This window comes from Gallinula chloropus (genome assembly GCF_964237585.1).
Source record: "Gallinula chloropus genome assembly, chromosome: 3".
Lineage (NCBI taxonomy): Eukaryota > Metazoa > Chordata > Aves > Gruiformes > Rallidae > Gallinula > Gallinula chloropus.
The window spans coordinates 100630665-100649998 of record NC_140087.1 but is presented as its reverse complement, the minus strand read 5'-3'; the positions used below and the strand labels follow the sequence as shown (position 1 = coordinate 100649998).

Genomic DNA, 19334 nt, shown 5'->3' with positions numbered 1-19334 from the left:
ATTAGATGCACATGGTGCTGTTGTTTATGCCTGTTTAACTGATAGTTGTACGTAGGTACAGTTTGAACAATAAAACCTGGACTTGTCCTATGAGCTTCAGACGCTTGACATTCAAGTTAGAAGTGTGGCTGCCCTGGGCTATTTCTGCTGTAATAAAAACATCCAAAGAATGCCTCCCCATGGCATATCATAGCACTTGGCCCTGGTCTCTTCTAGGCTCTGTTTAGAGGTCCTGTGCAAAAATAATTGTCACAGGTGATTTTTATCTCTTGAAAAAGTCTGGGATAATGCGAAGGAAGTACCTGTAATAGATGGCTTTTTGCCTGCACTTTCTCAAAGGCCATGGCATGAAATAGGGGATTTAGGAAACTAGCCAGCTGGAAGCTTGTGTAGAGCAGAGGACTGACTGTATGATTCAGGTCTGTAACAGTTATAATGAACCAATATGGATTGTGTTTTAAAATAGTAAATAAAAAATAACACACATTACTTCACATACCACTTATTTTCTATGTGATTGGACCTGATTGACTTTGTATTGATTTCTTATTTAATTCTGAAATAGCTGGCATTGATGACCTTGTTCTTGTTATTGCAGCCTCTACATGCCAGTGAGATAGGTTTGTTTATCTGAATGATAATTTGATGGTTGCTTTTTATGCATTTATTTTTCTTCATATAGCAGCATCTTATTGGATATTAGTGACAAGGGGTAAGGACAAGGCTGAGGTCCTTAATTTCTTCTTTACCTTAGTCTATAATAGTAAAGATGATTATTCCCTGAGTACTCATCCTCAGGAACTGGCTGACAGAGAGGGGAGGAATAGCAAAATTCCCATGGTTAAGGAGAAAATGATCACCGACCTACTTGGCCACTTAGATACTAACATGTCAATGGGACCAGATGGGATTCACCCGAGGGTGCTGAGAGAACTGTCAGATGTGCTTGCCAAACCCCTTTCCATCATCTATCAGCAATCCTGGCAGACTGGGGAAGTTCCACTCGACTGGAGGCTGGCAGATGTGACACCCATATATAAGAAGGGCCGGAAGGAGGATCCGGGGAACTACAGGCCTGTCAGTCTGACCTCAGTCCCGGGGAAGATCATGGAGAGGGTCATCTTGGGAGCTATCATGCAGCACATGCATGATGGCCAGGGGATCAGGCCTAGTCAACATGAGTTTACAACAGGTAGATCCTGCCAAACTAACCTGATCACCTTCTATGACAAGGTGACACGCTTAATGGACAAGGGGAAGGCTGTGGATGTGGTCTACCTGGACTTCAGTAAAGCCTTTGACACGGTTTCTCACAGCATTCTGACTGAGAAACTGGCTGCCACTGACCTAGACAGGTCAACCCTCAGCTGGGTTGAAAACTGGCTGGATGGCTGGGCCTAAAGGGTGCTGGTGAATGGAACCAAATCCAGCTGGAGGCTGGTCACAAGTGGCACCCCCCAGGGCTCAGTCCTGGGTCCAGTCTTGTTCAACATCTTTATCAATGACCTCCATGAAGGGATTGAATGCTCACTCAGTAAGTTTGCAGATGACACTAAACTGGGAGGAAGTGTTGATCTGCCTGAGGGTAGGGAGGCTCTTCAGAGGGATCTGAACAGACTGGACCAATGGGCTGAGACCAACGGGATGAAGTTTTACAAGGCCAAGTGTAGAGTGCTGCACATGGGACATAACAACCCCCTGCAGCACTACAGGCTTGGGGGAGACTGGCTGGAGAGCTGTCAGGCAGAGAAGGACCTGGGGGTGTTGGTTGACTGCAGGCTGAATATGAGCCAGCAGTGTGCCCGGGCAGCCAAGAAGGCCAATGGCATCTTGGGTTGTATCAAAACCAGTGTGGCCAGTAGGTCTAGGGAGGTAATTGTGCTCCTCTACTCAGTAATGGTGAGGCCACACCTTGAGTACTGTGTTCAGTTCTGGGCTCCTCATCATAAGAAGGACATTGAGGTCCTTGAGCAAGTGCAGAGAAGGGCAACCAGGCTGGTGAAGGGGCTGGAGGGCAAATCCTATGAGGAACGGCTGCGAGAGCTGGGGCTGTTTAGCTTGGGGAGACCTTATCACCACCTACAACTACCTGAAGGGAGGTTGTAGAGAGGTGGGCGATGGTCTCTTCAGCCAGGTGAAGGAGATAGGACAAGGGGAAGTGGCATGAAGCTGTGCCAGGGCAGGTTTAGATTGGATATTAGAAACTGAAAGAGTTGTCAGCCTGGAACAGGCTGTCTAGGGAGGTGGTTGAGTCACCATCCCTGGATGTATTTAAAAAAAGGGTAGATGAGGTACTTAGGGATATGGTTTAGCTTAGGATGGGAATGGTTGGACTTGATGATAGTCAAAGGTCTCTTCCAACCTTGTGATTCTGTGATTCTGTGATCTGCTATAATTCTTTTCAAGTACTTCTAAATTTCAGAATGTTCAGAAGCTACCTGGTCTTGCATAACTTTGATCCTTATTTGTACTGTGTCTGTAAAAGCAAGATTTTTGTGTATGGCTAAGCAGCAAAAAAAGGTAACTTTTCATAGTAAATGTCAACATGAAATAACTTTGCTGCTGCAAATTGCATGTGTCTGAAACTCAGTCTATTTATTGTCAGATTGACTGGTAGCAGTCTTTGATGAAAAATTGTTGAAAAGCACTATAGGCTTGTTCCTTCAGGCTTTGTTCAAATAAAATTCCCACTCACGTCATATAACTACAGGAATAGCCACTTTGTAGTTACTGGTAAATGTAAAATGCTGCTCAAGACATTGCTTTGGGCCAGGTTGTGATCTCAAATACTCTGTCAGATATCCATAGCAACCATGCTGGCTGTTACGCAGCAATGTATGTGATTAATTTGAGCAGGTTTTATAGAGAGGACCAGGAATCTGTACAGGGGTCTTCCTATTTGTCTAGTCACCTCTGTAGAGAACTTTCACAGAACTGTTCATCTATGGAGGAAGACTTCTCTAAAGTGAAAAGATTGGAAATTGGTGCATGTTTTTTACCTCCGAGCAAGTCACTTGAAAACTACTGTAGATCTGTATTAACTTCTGGGCTGCCCTCTATCCTTTTGTTCAGTTCTTTTTAAAGAGGCTTTTTAAAGCAACTGCCGGGGGACTGAGAAATGTCCCGCTAGATCTATCCTTCTACCTAAGCCATGCTGACCGGTAATTCAGGCTACACATGGAAATACCATTGCATTTCTGTGATTTTTTAGAAGGCTATGGGGATAGTGATGTCAAATAAGCCATAGGGTTTCTGAAAGGGAGAAAAAGGAGAGAGCTGGGCTGCTAGCTTGTTTGGATTCACGGTTTGAGGTCATTCATCCAACCTTATTTAAAGCATCAGTAATACACAATTTAGATTTCAAAATTAGAGCAGTACTCGAGGTATAGCTGTAATCTATTTATACACTGCTTAGGTGAGTTGCTGCTACTACAGAAAAAAATCTGGCTTTCAAGCAACTTCTCTGCATTTACACTACATTGTTAAACCCTTTTGTGTTGGGAGAGACTACAATTTGTAGGATTCCTCAGGTCTTTGTACTTTCCATAGGACACAATAGTAGTAGAAAAAAAAGGTTTCTGGTGCAGCTCACAATTTTGAAGTCTCAAATGCTTTCAGAATAGTAATTTCAGTTGCTCTCTGCAGTTTAGCCCTGAAAGACATTGCTTAGGTAACTGAGATAAATCTGCAAATTGGCTGAAGACGCTCTAAGTTAGGGCCTAGGTTCTGTGTTACAGCTCTCTTGAGACACACGGCAAATGCAGAAAGATAAAGGAGAGTTCAGCAGCTCTAATTTCAAGGTACTTCTCACAGTTATCTCTAGACAGTCTACAACTGCATAGCAAGGGTGCAAAAACCTTTAAAGGAAGAGAGTGACAGAATTGCCTTTACAGATTTGACAAGGGCTCTGAAGCTGTCAGCTGTATACTTCTGACCATTTTTGTGCTGCAAATAAATACTGTAGGGCTAAGATTTGCTTAGTCTTGACTTTGTGAAGACTTGAGATGGATTTGGGTTTTTTTGCTTAGCTTTATTTGTCATGTTTTATAAAAAATGTGCTTCTTACATTGAAAGTACTTCCGTGACTACCTACCTGCAATACCTTTCTTTGGGACATAGCCAGGCTGATGTACCTTTTGTGTTGTACAGGTCGCAAACACAAAGAAGGAGTCTATTTTCAAGTGGTATAAGGATGGTTCTGGGATTGACGTTGATGAGATGCCTGATCTGCAGAAGGGAGAATGTCACCTCAGTATTCCCAGGGTACAGTATCACATTCTGATTAGAAATGACAGCTTCTGCTTGACATGCTATAGGTTTGCCAGGCAGAGCACTAAACCTGCTATCATGATTTCTGTGGACCGTTTTAAGAAAAAGCGTATTTGCTACCCTTCAATTAGCTGGTGAGTAACTAGTGCTGGCAAAAGAATATCTATTTTTGTTATCAGCTCAGACAGTTCATGCTTAAATTGCTTCAATGTCCTTAGGTGAACTCCATCTTGTTCTTCCTTATTGGTCCTTAATTTTTCAATTTGTTCAAGCACCTAATTTCTGACAGTGTTTCAGTTTTATTTCCTAAAATGAATAGGTTTGAGGTATATGGCTTCTTAAGATCGATCTCTATGCAAACAGGATAACCTAGCCTGTGTCTGAAGCCTTAGCTTGTATAGTTGCTGCCTCTGTCAAGTGCCAAAACCTCCCTGGTTCAAGTTTTTCTGCTTTCAAATAAAGCACATTCTACTTGATTGATTGATTTATTTTTTTATCTACTAGTTTCATATTCTTCTAATTTCCTTCCTTCATTTCACTTTCAAGAGTGCTTTCTTCTTCTGAAGACTTTCATCAGGCTTCATTTGTCTTGAGCAGACTTTTTTTGGGGGGAGGGTGGGTTCTGCTTGTCTTGAATTTTTCTTGTCATTCAGTCATATGATGCTTCTACTTTTTTTACTGAATTGTGGTCTTGCATACGTTTAAGATTCAATTAAATAATCTCCAAACTAAAGGTAGTTGTTTATATATTTTCCTCAAGTTTTAAAATAAATTAAAGGAAAACACCCCAGGCAAAACCCCCAACTGCTTTTAATGCAGTATCACCATGTTAGATTTTAGAATCTAATCTCTACAAGGGTAATGAATTCATTATTTGCTTAGCATAGACAAAATTTGGCTACAATTGCTGCTTGAATGAAAGCTACTGAGTTGCTATTTTGACAGTTAAAGGATATTGATTTGTTGTTATGCTTTGCATAGATTGATTCAAATAAATGATCATTTTGGGTTGAAGAAAAATTATGTATCTAAAGTTTGTGTGGGTTGAAGTTACCCTCTGTGGCATCTTACTACACTAATTGTTATTTCTACTGAACAGGATCAATCCTGTTTGTCCTTCTGGAGCAAGAGATAAAACACAGTTTCTCAAGGCAATTGAACTGAAATCAGAATAATTTTTAGACTTAACTAACTGCAGCTCCATTAAAAAAGCATGCACAAGCCACTTATAGTTTCAGTCTCATCTCTGGTAAGAATGTTTAACTAGAATGAGGTACAATATATATTTTTTGATTTAGAAAATCCTGCAGGTGTTGAGTGAATGTTGTGTTATTATCAAGCCTGTCAGTAAACATCTTGTGTTTTCCCTGTAGCTGTCTCGCAAAGATGAAGGAGTTTATAAGGCGACACTATCAGATGATAGAGGTCATGATGTATCTACTCTTGAATTATCAGGAAAAGGTAACATTCAGTTTACTATGTTGAAATAATGATCTCCACATGTTCTCAAGAGTTGTCAAAAATCTATCCGTGCAAATGGCGAGTTAGGTACTGTTCTTGGGCTCCTTTGCATTTCAATTCCCTTCTTCTGCCCGTTATGCTTTCAGAAAAAAAATATCAGTTAGATAGTATAGTTAATACAACCCCACTTTCCCAGACATCTGTGACGTAATGTATATGTATACAATTCATGTCCCCGTGTCAACATGCCAATAGAAGCACACTGGAGTTTGCAGAGAGTTACGGAACTGAATCACAATTTACTTTAGCAGAGACAAAGAATGTGCAGATACAGAACAATACAGACCAAATATACAAGTAGTATTTTCTGAATCCCATTCATAAAAATTCTTCAGCCTTGAATATGCATTCTTCAGTCTTGAATATACATTCCTTAGATTATGGTGCTTCTTTCTTTCTTTTTCCATCCAACACAGAGACACTAAATAGGATTTTTCTGCTATGAAAGTGTTCCCCACTCTTCTGCCCTTGTCTCCAGGGTTCTCCCCTTCTGCAAACCCACCAGCTCTGTGATATTTCAAAAGCTTGATATAATACCTGGTTCCTTTCACTTGCTGTTGAAGTAGTTTACATTTGTCAAATGCCATCCTACAGGGACCAGGTGAAAATTGTTTTCACCTAGAATGTGACAATTTCTCTTTTCCCTGCACTCTCCTTTGAATGTGTACTATCCAGTTTTAATGACCTTTCATTGTTTATGGCCTGAGGGATACAAATGCAAAGATTTGACACAGAAAGCTGACTCCACACACAGCAGAGATACTCAGTGACACAGCACAGAATTTATATGCTGTACACAGTCTTAAATTTGTCCCATACACCTGTTGCAATTTTAATGGTTTTCTTTGCCTAAGGATGTGCAGATTTCCCATATTGCTTTAATTAAACTGAACATAACAAAGCTATATTATGATTGAATTTTGATGGTACTTTTTTTTTTTTCTTCCCAGTGTATGATGATATAATGCTGGCATTGAGTGGAGTCAGTGGTAAGTAAATGCTGCTTTGGATTTTCATTTAAGTTTTTATGTTAAAGTCATCTGAGCCTGAGGCAGACAATTTTGATTGTAAGAGGGAAATCTCTTGGAGTCATGATGCTTATATTATTATGGACATATAATTAAGTTTCTGAATAGGCAGTTGACCTTGCTAATTGACACTATTAAAAGGGAACAAAGTATTATTCCACCTGGCTTGTTTGGTTTAGATACTGGGACAATGTTGTAGTCATAATTGTCTTCTTACTTCCCATTAGTAAGTAAACCTTGATACAGAGGGGATGAGATTCTGATGCTGCTCCCGGTAAGAAGCTGGGATTCATTCTACTGAAAGAAAAGGGGTTGCACAAGAATAAATATTTTGTGCAATTAGAATCATGACACCATTCCACAGAAATTATATGACTAGCTTATTATTTCACAATGAATCTTGCTCATCATAATGCTTGCATATGAAGATAGAACTATAAACTTATACTGAAATTTCACCTGATATAAATCCGCGGATTTTCTTTGAGAAGCATGAGCCATTGTCTCTTTGTGGTAGTTGAGAACCATGGCTCAGATACTGATTTTTGTGTGTGTGTGTGTTTTGTGTCCTGAAAGTACAAGTAATGGTTTGCCTGTTTCCTGTTCATTCCACTATCCTGTTTGATGTGCATATATTCTATTTTACATAGGTAAGTCAGCATCTCCACTGAAGATCCTTTGCACTGAGGAAGGAATAAGGCTCCAGTGTTTCCTCAAGTACTACAATGAAGAAATGAAAGTCAACTGGTTTCACAGGTAGAGGAGAATATTTTTTCAACTTTATTTGAGAAATAATGCCATGTTTGTGATTTACTATTTACTATTATGTGGCATTCATTTAGTAACTGGATGACATTAATGAATTTCTCTTTACAGCACTTCATATTCTCTTTTCACATAGGTAGTGCATAGAAATTTAAATGGACTTGTCCAAAAACTATCAGGAGGGCTGTAACAGGCAGTGAAAAAGCATCTACAGTAATTCAGGCACTTACTAAACACAAGACTGTTTGTCCTTCACTGTATTATCTGGTTGTTACAAATGTAAAAATGTATCCAAGCATTGTTTTCTATGCAGGGGTGCCCTTTTCTTTAAATGGATGAAATTCTCCTCCAGTACTAGGTGAACACCAAGGATCTGCTTTCACAGTTTAATAAAAACCTCTATTAAGAAAGGATTTTTTTCCAAAACTGATACAGTCTTAAGTAACCCAGAATATTTAATTTTGTTTCTCTTCTTTGAAAAGATGTTCAGTGAGGAACAGAATACCCCTTAGAGCTGAAATATGATCAGAAATGACCTTGGAAGATCCCAGCAGTTTTCCATCCTCATGTTACATTAATCTTTGATTTTGGAGGCCCTCTATTAATCTGTGTATTTACAATTAAATGTGTGTTCAAATACTTTGCTGTCAGGCCCTCGTTTGTTTGAAACTGCAGGTAAGGTTTGGAAGGATTTTAATACCCTTCAAGTGGTTTCAACTTTCACATTCCTTGATGGCCTACAAAGGTGACTCACAATGAGCTGGTCTGACTTAGACAGGAAGAGGCTGCTTTATTAGCATGCTGTCCTAGTTTTACAATGCTGTCCAGCCCTTGATTTCTATGAAGACAGGATTATCAGTGATTAGCAGGTTCAGGGAGCTCGAGAACACTTCTGCAAGGGTGTGCAGCTGTACTTATAACTCAAGCTTTTTATTCAGTAAGTTCCGCTCCTTCTTTCAGTAAATGTGATAATAATATGATTGCTCAGGTTAATAATTGCAAAGCGTATCATATCCCCACAAATAAGAAAGGAACTTCTTGTGAAATTGATGCAATAGTTGCTATTTATCTGTAGTTTAGATAAATCTAAACAAGTTATCTGTATGTTATAAAATCATAGAATCGCAGAATCTGTTGGGATGGAAGGGACCTTTAAAGGTCATCTAGTCCAACCCTCCTGTAGCCAGCAGGGACACCTTTATCCTTTGTAACTTTTTATATATGATCTCCTGTGGAGAATATACTTGAAAATAACGTTCAAACTAAGTTGTTTTCCATTTTTTTTTTTTTTTAAGGGAATCTAAGATTTCTTCCGGTGAAAGGATGAAGATTGGAGGTGGAGAGGATGTTGCCTGGCTGCAGATAATTGAACCCACTGAAAAGGATAAGGGGAACTACACCTTTGAAATCTTTGGTGCCAAGGAATCCTACAAACGCACACTTGATCTGTCTGGGCAAGGTATATTGATAAGATCATACTTACATGGTGTATTTTTGTGGATTAACCAGAATTAACTTGCAATAATCAGAGGAATAACAGGAAAAAAGAGAAAGCCTTTGGTCAAAACCTGTTGCAGTTTAGTTGCATAATTGTTATGATCTTTCTAGTCTTGTATCTGTTATCGTCACCCATTTTGGTTTTCCATTTTGCTACTGTGCAACCCTGTATGGGTTCTAAAAGAGCTTTGACAAGCTCTTTAACAAGCACATAGATGGGTATGTGTTGAAATGTTTATACTGAGCTCCAAGTGCAAGTTATGTTCATGGACATTAACTCTCAACTCTTGTGTTACAGCTTTTGATGATGCATATACAGAATTCCAGCGACTCAAGTAAGCTCTATGTGTATTGCATTTTAATGCTGTAACAATAGTGTCTTAATTTATGAAAAAAAAATCATTAATAACATTATGTATTTCTTTTCCTCTCTTCCTCGACAATTTTAGGGCAGCTGCTTTTGCTGAGAAGAGTAAGTTTATTTTATGTTTTATCAAAGGTGTTCCACAATGTAGTCTAGTGTTCTCTTTAAGACATCCATGCTGTCACAGCCTTCAGAGTTCTGTGGCTGCAGAAATCCCCAGTTAGCACATAACACTGCAATAATAATAGTAATTTGTGGGTTTATTTGTCTTTAATTCCAATGGAAACACACTAAAAGTTTACACATTTTGCAAGCCTCCACTAGATCTTCCTGTGTCTGCAGAGGTTTTGTGAAGTGTGAGCTTCTTGGTACCACACAAGGAGACTCTGAAAGCTGATGATGATACTAAATAATGGGATCTACCTATTAAGTAAAAAATTGGTTGGTAATCTAGTTGGTGCGATACCTGCTGACACACGGATAGTGGAGAAGCTTATTACTGTTTGAGGCTGTAGGAATTATTGCACTTTGATATCAATTCCCCTGGCAATGACAAGATGCTTCTGACCGCAGAGTGGCAGAATAAATTTTCCTTAGATCTTAGATACCACGAAGATACTGAAAGCATGTTCCTTGCTTTGCTCTGTGCCCAAAGCACAACCTGTCAAGTTTAGCAATGGCTTCAAGGTTGTTATGTGTATCAGTTTAGAATGCTGTAGCACAATCTGTGCTAAAAAAATCTAAGTGGACCATAGAATATGTTAAAAAGAAATAACACAAAATATCACAAATATTGCATTATTTTATTTCTAATTAACCAAAACCTACATTTTTTAAAGATAAGTCGAAACAAAAGTTGTGACTAATATGGCACAAATTAATAAAGTCATTGAAAAATTGGTAACTTTGTTCTAAACTTCACACGAACAACATATTTTTTCTATTTCTCCTAGATCGTGGTAAAGTCATTGGTGGTTTGCCTGACGTTGTTACTATAATGGATGGGAAGGTAAGGACAGTTTTTGTCACCGACTCATGCTAACTGGTGAGAGATTTGCTTTAATGGCAAAGGGTGAGCAAATGCAGATGATTTCTTTGAATCAGAGAGCACAAGGAGGATAATTTAAACCACCTAATGGCAATAACTTAAATGAAACACATGCAAAGTCACAAGTGAGTGAAGGTACACCATAAGCTGACTGTAGATTCAGAGGAGGCACAGCCTTGAGATTCAGATCTTAGGCAAGAACAGCCTCAAGAAGAATTGGTCTTTTGTGCTGATTATATAGAGGCTCTGCGTTCACTACATACACAAATCTGGTCTGGCTTTAAGCTCTTTGTACTGAGCAGAGCAGTTCAAGGGGACAGTCAATTCCTGCTCTGTAGGAGAAATTAAGAGGCAAGAGGAAACAACTACATTCACAGACGCAGTGTAACAGAAATGAAAAACTAGGTCCCATTCTGCAGTGTGACAGCCACAGACTGTTATGGCTGGTAAGATTAAAGGACCGTAAAGAACCCACCTGGGTCAAGAGGTTAAACTCTCTCCTCTTCCTTTATATTGGCATCTAGCCCCATTACAATATATAATAAGGGAGATTGAAAACCAAGGAATACATGTTTGGTTTTTTTTATAACTACACACCCAGATACAAAGCCAAAATTGGTAAATCTTTTCAAAGTCATTCCCTAGGTTAGTTTGACTGATCAAGATAAAATTTCATTATGCTGATGATGGATTGGTGTCTCTTACTGGGCTTTTTGTTGTGGTGGAGCAGGATCTCATGCAACCTCAGCCCAAAATCTCTGGGTACTAAGAAAGAAGCAGCAGCCTATTAGTCTGTGCTGCTGTTAGTCCTTAAAGGTGTGAGAAAGTACTGGAAATTGGTCTCTCCATCCTGGGGGTGAGCTCCACACTCCAGATACCCAAGCCTTCAGTCCAGGAAAGACAAAGTCTTTTCATCCTTTCCACACAGACAGCAAGTTATTGTTTACTTTCTCCTGAAGCAAATCTATTGGGTGCCCTGTCCTTCTCTGTGGGGAGAAATTCTGTCTCTTCAGTCTGGGAAGAAAAATGGCTGAAAGAGGGGAAAAAAACCCCCAATTTTTTTGGCATTGTGCGTGGTGCAGAGGAGGTACTCAGAAATTATTATCCAACACTTTTCACAGCACAAGAACTAGGGAGTACCTAATTACATGGTCATTACAGGCTTTAGACAATCAAAAGGAAGTATTTTTAAGTGGTTCATAATTAATTTTTGCCTTAGTTCCTTAGGCAAAACCAGATTTGGGTCCAAAAAAGAAAACAGGCAATATCATGAAAGGAAATCCAGCAGCCATTAAATAGTGTTCTGGATAAAACTTGCGCTTATAACCAGTTTATAAGCCACCAAAATTTGAAAAGCAGGGAAGTATACTGGGAATAGGATCACACTCTGTTCATCTCTATTTTTGTACACTTTGTTAAGCAGTTGCTTTGGACCTCTAGAAAAGCTAGATGGACTTTCATTCTAACTGACTATAGCAGAGCAACTCATGAGCCTATGTGACTCTTACCATCTGCTGGCTATCAAGAGCATGTTCAGGCTGTTTATTTCTCTTGTATGAAGAGTATCTTCAGAGACTACTGCTGTGTTGCTTTGTGTGGAAGCTGTATTGTTATTATGACTGCAGTAAGAGGTTGCACACATCTCTTCCAACTTTCTGCGTACTTGGCCATTTTCCTGATACCCAGGAGCAGCCTCTTTACAAACAAATGGTATTATGTGAGCCTTCAAGTGGATGCTGATAGATTCTCAACTCTGAACCAGAGATCAGTTTGCTCTGGGCCCATTCCTTCCTTTGTCTCTAATGGGTGTTCACATGGAGTGCCTTTCTATTGTGGCAGAGCAAGAACCTTACAACAAGAAAGCCAGTCTCTCAAGAGGTTAGGTATAAGTCACTTTATGACAAACATTGTAAACCTGTCTAACTGGAAGGAAACAGCTTGGTGAAGTCACCCCTGACTGCATGCACAGGCTATTTGGAATTTCAAAGAATCACAGAATGGTATGGGCTGGAAAGGACCTTAAAGATCATCTAGTTCCAACACCCTGCTATGGGAAGGGACATCCTTCACCAGACCAGGTTGTCCAAAGCCCCATCCAGCCTGGCGTTGAACACTGCCAGGGAGAGGGCAGCCACAACTTCTCTGGGTAACCTGTTCCAGTTCTGCCTCATCATAAAAAATTTCCTTATAGCTAATCTAAATCTACCCTTCTGCAGCTTAAATCATTACCCCTTGCCCTACCCCTACATCCCTTTGTAAACAGTCCTTCTCCACAGCTTTCTTGTAATCTCACTTTAGGTGAAGGCTGCAACAAAGTCTCCCTGGAGCCTTCTCTTCTCCAGGCTTAGCAACCCCCTCTCTCAGCCTGTCTTCATAGGAGAGGTGCTCCCCCCCTCTAATCACTTTTGTGGTCCCACCCTGGACTTGCTTCAGCAGGTCCATGCTTCCTCATGCAGCTATGCTCTAAAACCTACAACCTTGTATTAAGGAAACACTACCTAGCAAGTTTCCAGAAGTAAAACTCCCCAAAGGAGGCCTAGCTGTGTGAGGTTTATGTAAAATTTTAAAATTAACAGGTAACATGCAAGAACCACTTAAGTGTGAGAAGTAATTACAAAAAAAAATAAAAACCAGAGAGGGCAGAGTTCTTCTCGTGTTGGAATGGTATAACTGCATCACTATATGAACACAAGACAAAGCTTTAATAATGATTCTTATGAAAGTATAAAAGCTTTTAAGTCAGATTTATAATTTAATAAATTAGAGCAGGCCCAAATGATCTCAAATGACCGTGGAATATATCTGTTCTCTGGGAAGTCTTTAATATTAACTTATTAAGACTTGATTAATTATCATGAATTAATTATTAATTGCTCTTAAATGAGGTCACTTTTGAGGGCAGTAGTCATGAAATGTTGCCTGAGTCACAGAAAGGATGTGCAGATTTAAACTTATGCTATTAGCTATTAGTTTGATTTCCCAAAAACATTATTTTTGTGTTTGCATCATTAGACCTTTAAATATTTTAGAGTAAGGCTAGTTAGTTAACTTCACATCCTACCTGGTATCACTTCTTTAAGAGTACTCACACACTTAGGTGGTCACTAGGTGTTTCATTTTTCTTTCCTCTTGGTTATATCATGGCTATTAGTTCATCATACATTAAAAAAATATTCATGTGTGCACATAGATGGACTTTCTTGGCTCCACCTGGGTCAGGAGTCTGCAAAAACTAAAGGGGTATATGGAGAGGAAGGAATATAAGGAAGCATTCTGGTAGAAACTATGAATTTTGGGTTTTCCATTGAGGTTTTTTGTGTTACATTTCTTCCCTCTAACACAATGGTGAAATTTTTAAGGTGACTTTTATTAGACTAGAGCAGAATATGCAGAATGAGATTCAAGCAAAAATGGAGAAAATAGGCACTAATCAATGCAACTTCTCAAATTATTCTTCCATTCATTCTATGATCAGAGAATCACAGACTGGTAAGGTTTGAAAGGGACCTCTGGAGATCCTCTAATCGAACCAACACCTCCTAAAGAAGAATGACGTAGAGCAGGTTGCACAGGTTCACATCCAGGCAGGTTTTGAATATCAACAGAGAAGAAGATTCCACAACCTCTCTGGGAAGCCTGTTCCGGTGCTTGGTCACCCTCGGAGTGGAAAATTTCTTCCCCATATTGAGATGGAACTTCTTGTGTCCCAGTTTGTATCCATTGTCCCTTGCCCTGTCACTGGGCACCATTGAGAAGAATCTGACCCCATCCTCTAGACATCTACTCTTTAGATATTTTTAAGTGTTGATCAGATCTCCTCTCAGTCTTCTCCAGACTGCTTAGACCCAGCACTCTCAGCCTTCCTTCACGCGAGAGATGCTCCAGTCCCCTCATCATCTTTGTAGCCCTCCACTGGACTTTCTCCAGTAGTTTCCTGTCTTTCCTGAACTGGAGAGCGCAGAACTGGACACAGAAATCCAGAGGTGGCCTCAATGGGGCAGAGTAGAACAGGGAGGAGAACCTTTCTAGACCTGCTGGCCACACTGTGCTTAGTGCACCCTGTACCTAAATACATAAAGTTCATATACTTACATATATTACATATACATATGGTGATAAAAATGGGGTTCAGCAGTAACTACATAAAATTTGGAAGAATAAATATGAAAATTTTATGGGTTTCTTCAGTCTCAGTTCAGTTCTTAGGGAATAGCTGAGCTGCCAGGATAGCCTACAAGGTTATTCAACTTCTCTGGATACACTATACATGTGTGCAACACTTTTACAACATTAATGCATTATTTATTCTTCATGAAATATTTCCATTTTACTAGTCAGCAGCACCTGGAATAAATGCCCAATGATTCATGTTCTATACTGCATTTTAAGTGATTTTTTTTCTCATTATATCTCAAGCAATAACCTCAGGAGGCCTTGGTCAGATAAGATTTGCTCAGTTTCCCCCCTGCTGTGTACAGGGAGCCTTCAAGGATGTTTTTAAACCTATCATTCCCTGAATCTTGTGTCAGGCTAATGGGTTGTCAGGAGTCTCCTGCAGGCAGAACTGCAATGACAGTCCAACTCGCCATCTTCAGACACTCTTACCCTGAGGCTATTACTGCATCACCGTCACCGGTAAGATGGTGGAAAGACTGAATCAAAGAAAACAAAAAATAATTAGGAACTCTACTTTTCAGTCTTTGAGAACATGATACCTGTCATATTTTAATTAATTAGGAATAAGAAGTGCCTGAAAGCAAGACTGAGAATATTCCATTTAAACAAATCTGACTGATCTTTAAAATGACTTCTTTTTTCCCCCCTCAGACGCTGAATCTGACTTGTACTGTATTTGGAAATCCTGACCCTGAAGTGGTTTGGTTCAAGAATGACAAGGCCTTTGAACTTAATGAGCACTATGCATTTTCACTGGAGCAAGGGAAATATGCCAGTTTAACAATCAAGGGAGTGACCTCAGAAGACTCGGGCAAATATAGCATCCATGTCAAGAACAAGCATGGTGGGGAAACAGTGGATGTCACTGTAAGTGTATACAGACATGGTGAAAAAATGCCTGAAATTAAGCCAGGCCAGCTTGCTAAACCCAGGCCAATTCCACCATCCGAATAAGTCCTTAAACCTGAGGGCAAGACAGAATCCAGTAACAAGTAAAGCTTGACACTGCATTTGACAAACAAAATAGAATACAGGAACTACTTAACTAATTGATAATATCTAAAGGGAAAGTGAGCTTTTAGGAGTTTGCTTTAGAGAGGTAGCTATGCTATGGTGCTGTACACATCTGCAACAATCTCATTTTGAATATATATAATAGAGTGGGACTTGCAAATAGCATAAAGCCAAATGCCTGCCAGAGGTTCCCAATGGCAGGTTGCACAAACCTATGTAAACCATTTCCATCCTCTGCAACTCTCCACAAAAAAAACCCCAAACCACAAACAAAACAACCCAAAACCCCTCTGAGAACAAACGTGCCATCAATAAAAGTAATAAACTGCAGCTAGGTGCAGATCCAGAGATGGTTCCTGATTTGTTATACACGCCATCTCTTTGGCTTTGAAATGTCTGATCATGTAAGTCTAGTGGATAGTCTCTATTTAGTAGTGATATTGATGTTTTATAGCATGAGTTTATCTTTAGTAGAGTTTTACAAATGTTCCCTGTTTACTCATTGAAGCATAGGTCACATGGTTGTATTTTGTTTTTCTTGCTTTGTGTTAATAAAACTTTAAAAGTCACCTTTGCTACTCAATGCTTCAAATCACACCTAACTAGTTCTGTTTACTCTCTTTCATTGTTTAATTATTGCTTATTGTGCAATTTCACAGCTGGTAGCATGCAGACTATTGACTTTCAATAAAGAATGCAAATTATGGTTAATCACAGTCACTGGGTGGCACTTGCGACATTAATTTTACTCTTCACAATACAGGTCAAGATGTAAGGTCAAACTGGTACCCAAAGACATGTATACAATTCAGTCACGTAGGATAATTATGTCTTTGATTCTCCTCTATCCAAAATGAGCGACTGAAGTCTTCCATGGGTGAAATAATACTCTGCTAGGGATAGATTTCAATCTGTGCTAATCTTGAAACTTTAAGAATGGGCTTCGGTGAGATTACTCACATATCTGTCATATGATGTAGGTGGGGTGTTTTCAGCAGTAGCTTTTATAGAACAGGCTCTCTATTCAATAAAAGTTCTTCCAAAGGTAAGTAATGCTGGTTAAAGATACAAACATCCTGGATGCATCTCTCCTCCCTTGTGACTTCTCCCAGTCTGAAGGTGAAATGCAAGGAAAAGAGTACACTGGGGGAGGCAGGGGAGCTTGGTGGCCTGGAGTAATGGCACTCTGCAAAATTTTCAGAGGAGAAACTAGATGAAAGTATTTGGCACAAGCATCAGGACAGTAACTTGTTTTTGGAGTCATAGCCAGTGCTGTGTTTCTGCCAGCCTCTGATCTTGAGAGTGGAAAATAGGGAAATGATTGTTCTGGCTGTTTTTCTGTTTGTTCATTTGTTTTCTGCTTGTTGTTGTTCCCATCCCCCCCCCCCCCTCCCCGCCCTCCACACCCCATCAGACAAACTGAAAAAACATGAAAACAAACAGTTTTAGAATAAATTTAATCTCAGGCCTACTTGCCTTTTTTTTTAATATAAAATATAAGTTGCATAGACCTTCCATTGTTTTGTTTTTGCAAAAAAATTTCACTTAATCCAAAAAAATGTTTTATTTTCAAGACAGATGAAAAGCAGAGGAAATGAGAAGCCAATTTACAAGCTGTCAGATACAGTATGTTGGAGCTCTTATCTGGGAGACAGGAGAGCATTCAGACATTCCCCTTCCCCCTCCTCTCCATCTATCAGGATTTGAACCTGTATCTCTGACGACCAAAGGTAGTGCACTAGTCCACAGCCTTTCCTGTATTTGGAAGTGCTACTTCTTTTTATCCTTTTTTACCTTGTCTGACTGGGTAAAGAGACCAGAACTAAGCATCCTACCTCTCACACAAGCATGTTAAATGCTAGGTTTTCTCCCATCTTCTACGTAGTTTTCAGTATTGAAGAAAGGATCGAGTGTGTGGTACTGTATACTATTTAAGAACCTGATGGTTTGAACAGTTAAGAACCAGGTGGTTTGGTGAGGATAGATTCATTGTAATTTCAAATCCCTCAAGTAAGAAAGATTTACAAGCCTTCTTTGCAACTCGTTGGTATCTGTGAGTAGTTGTGATAAAAAAACCCAACAGGCCAGCTCTGGCAAGGAAGTAGGCTTTAATCACACATTGTTAAAAGATGCTTTGATTTTAAATAAACAGCTTTTTGAAAGATTTGTGTACTTGGAGGCAATGAACAGTGAGTATATTTAAGTATAGCATAACCAGCCAGGAATTACATCAGATAGTGATGAAAAATGGTTCTTTAGGGTGAAAAATTCTTGTGGTTGTAGAACCAACATTCTGTGTCTGATCATTGAATCAAAGTGTCCAAGAGGGTTAAAGACTCAAGAATATGATATAATAGGAAATTTCAAAAAATCAAGCAGAGCAAGGATTTATCCTCCAAATATCTATCAAAATAAGAAAACATACCTTTAAATGAATGTTTCATCACAAGGACTTGTGCAAATCTCTCAATAAAATAACAAAAAAAATATCTTATTTTCTATTCTAACTTCATATCAAAGGTCTCTAATGTTTTCAAAACCTTACTATGGCAGGCTCACAAAACATCAGAGCCAGTCTCCATAGCATACAAAGTGAGTATCAGCAAGAATTTAATATTATTCTTATCTCCTTCTACAGTACACAGGTTAATTTTAGCTAGGACTATCAAATTATTGCATGTTGTGGCAGCTTTTCAGAGGTATCCTTGGGCACAGGAGACAAGGTGAGTTCATCTTGATTGTACCTTTTTGCTGGCCTTCTTAGTTAAGCAAGCTTCACTTATTTCCTTCTAGGCAAACAGAAATAATTTATTATGACAGTTAATCCTCTGCTGAAGTACAGAAATTATCATTCACAGGAACATTGTATTCAAAAGGCTAAGGACTCCCTATAAACCGTTTCACATTTTTCAGTGTTCAGCATACCTTTGATTCTTTTCCACACATTTATAAATCCTGTTATCAGTCCTAGGAAATGAACTGGGTCAACTCCTTTTAAAAGGGACTATCTTTTTCAGTAGGAATGTGCATCGAGTTGCTGGGAGGGGCAATGCAATTTAATGGATATTGGAGGGACAAATAGGGTGCTCCGGTAATCAAGTCCTATGGAATACACAATGAGGCATATTAGCACTTGCACACACCCTTCACAGACTTGGTGGCAGCATGAGTGTAATTAATAAGCATTTTGAAGGGGGAAGAGAAGAAGCTAAGATTCATTGGAGAAGGTCTGATGCCGTATGAGCCTACCCTAGCTAAGGTCAAGGGAGACTGATCAATTTATACTGGATGTGAATTTAGTCTGTTATTTTCACAGATCTAGGGTGGGCATTACAGTGAATTAGCTATTTCTGTTATTTTTGCAGATAAATGCTTCTATTAAAATTACTCTCTGTCACACTGCTGAGTTTTGTGTTGTCTGAGTTTCATATTGCACTTTTCTAGCCAGTGTTACTGTGAAATGGAGCATCATCAACTTGTCACGGGAGGCAGATAAGACGTCAGCCAGTTGTGCTGATGGGCCAAAGTCGTGTTTGTGTCTGTCATGTTGGCATTCCGCTACAATGTTGGCAAGGCTGCCTTTCTCTGAGCACCTGCTTCCTTTGAATCTGCTTTGCTATTTTACTGTTTATTTTCTTGAAAACAAGTTCTG

At 39.4% G+C, this 19334-nt stretch overlaps 1 protein-coding gene across 1 annotated transcript in view; it reads left to right on the top strand.

Annotated features, from left to right (window-relative positions):
• MYOM2 (myomesin 2) overlaps positions 1-16398 on the top strand; it is a 78641-nt gene extending 62243 nt beyond the window's left edge. The window contains exons 30-38 of the mRNA XM_084262146.1: positions 4150-4263; positions 5643-5730; positions 6741-6779; positions 7469-7574; positions 8879-9042; positions 9379-9415; positions 9530-9552; positions 10398-10453; positions 15320-16398. Coding sequence (XP_084118272.1) covers positions 4150-4263; positions 5643-5730; positions 6741-6779; positions 7469-7574; positions 8879-9042; positions 9379-9415; positions 9530-9552; positions 10398-10453; positions 15320-15622 — 930 coding nt within the window. The 3' untranslated portion in view covers positions 15623-16398. The remainder of the gene's footprint in view (positions 1-4149; positions 4264-5642; positions 5731-6740; positions 6780-7468; positions 7575-8878; positions 9043-9378; positions 9416-9529; positions 9553-10397; positions 10454-15319) is intronic.
• Positions 16399-19334: the final 2936 nt, after the last annotated feature.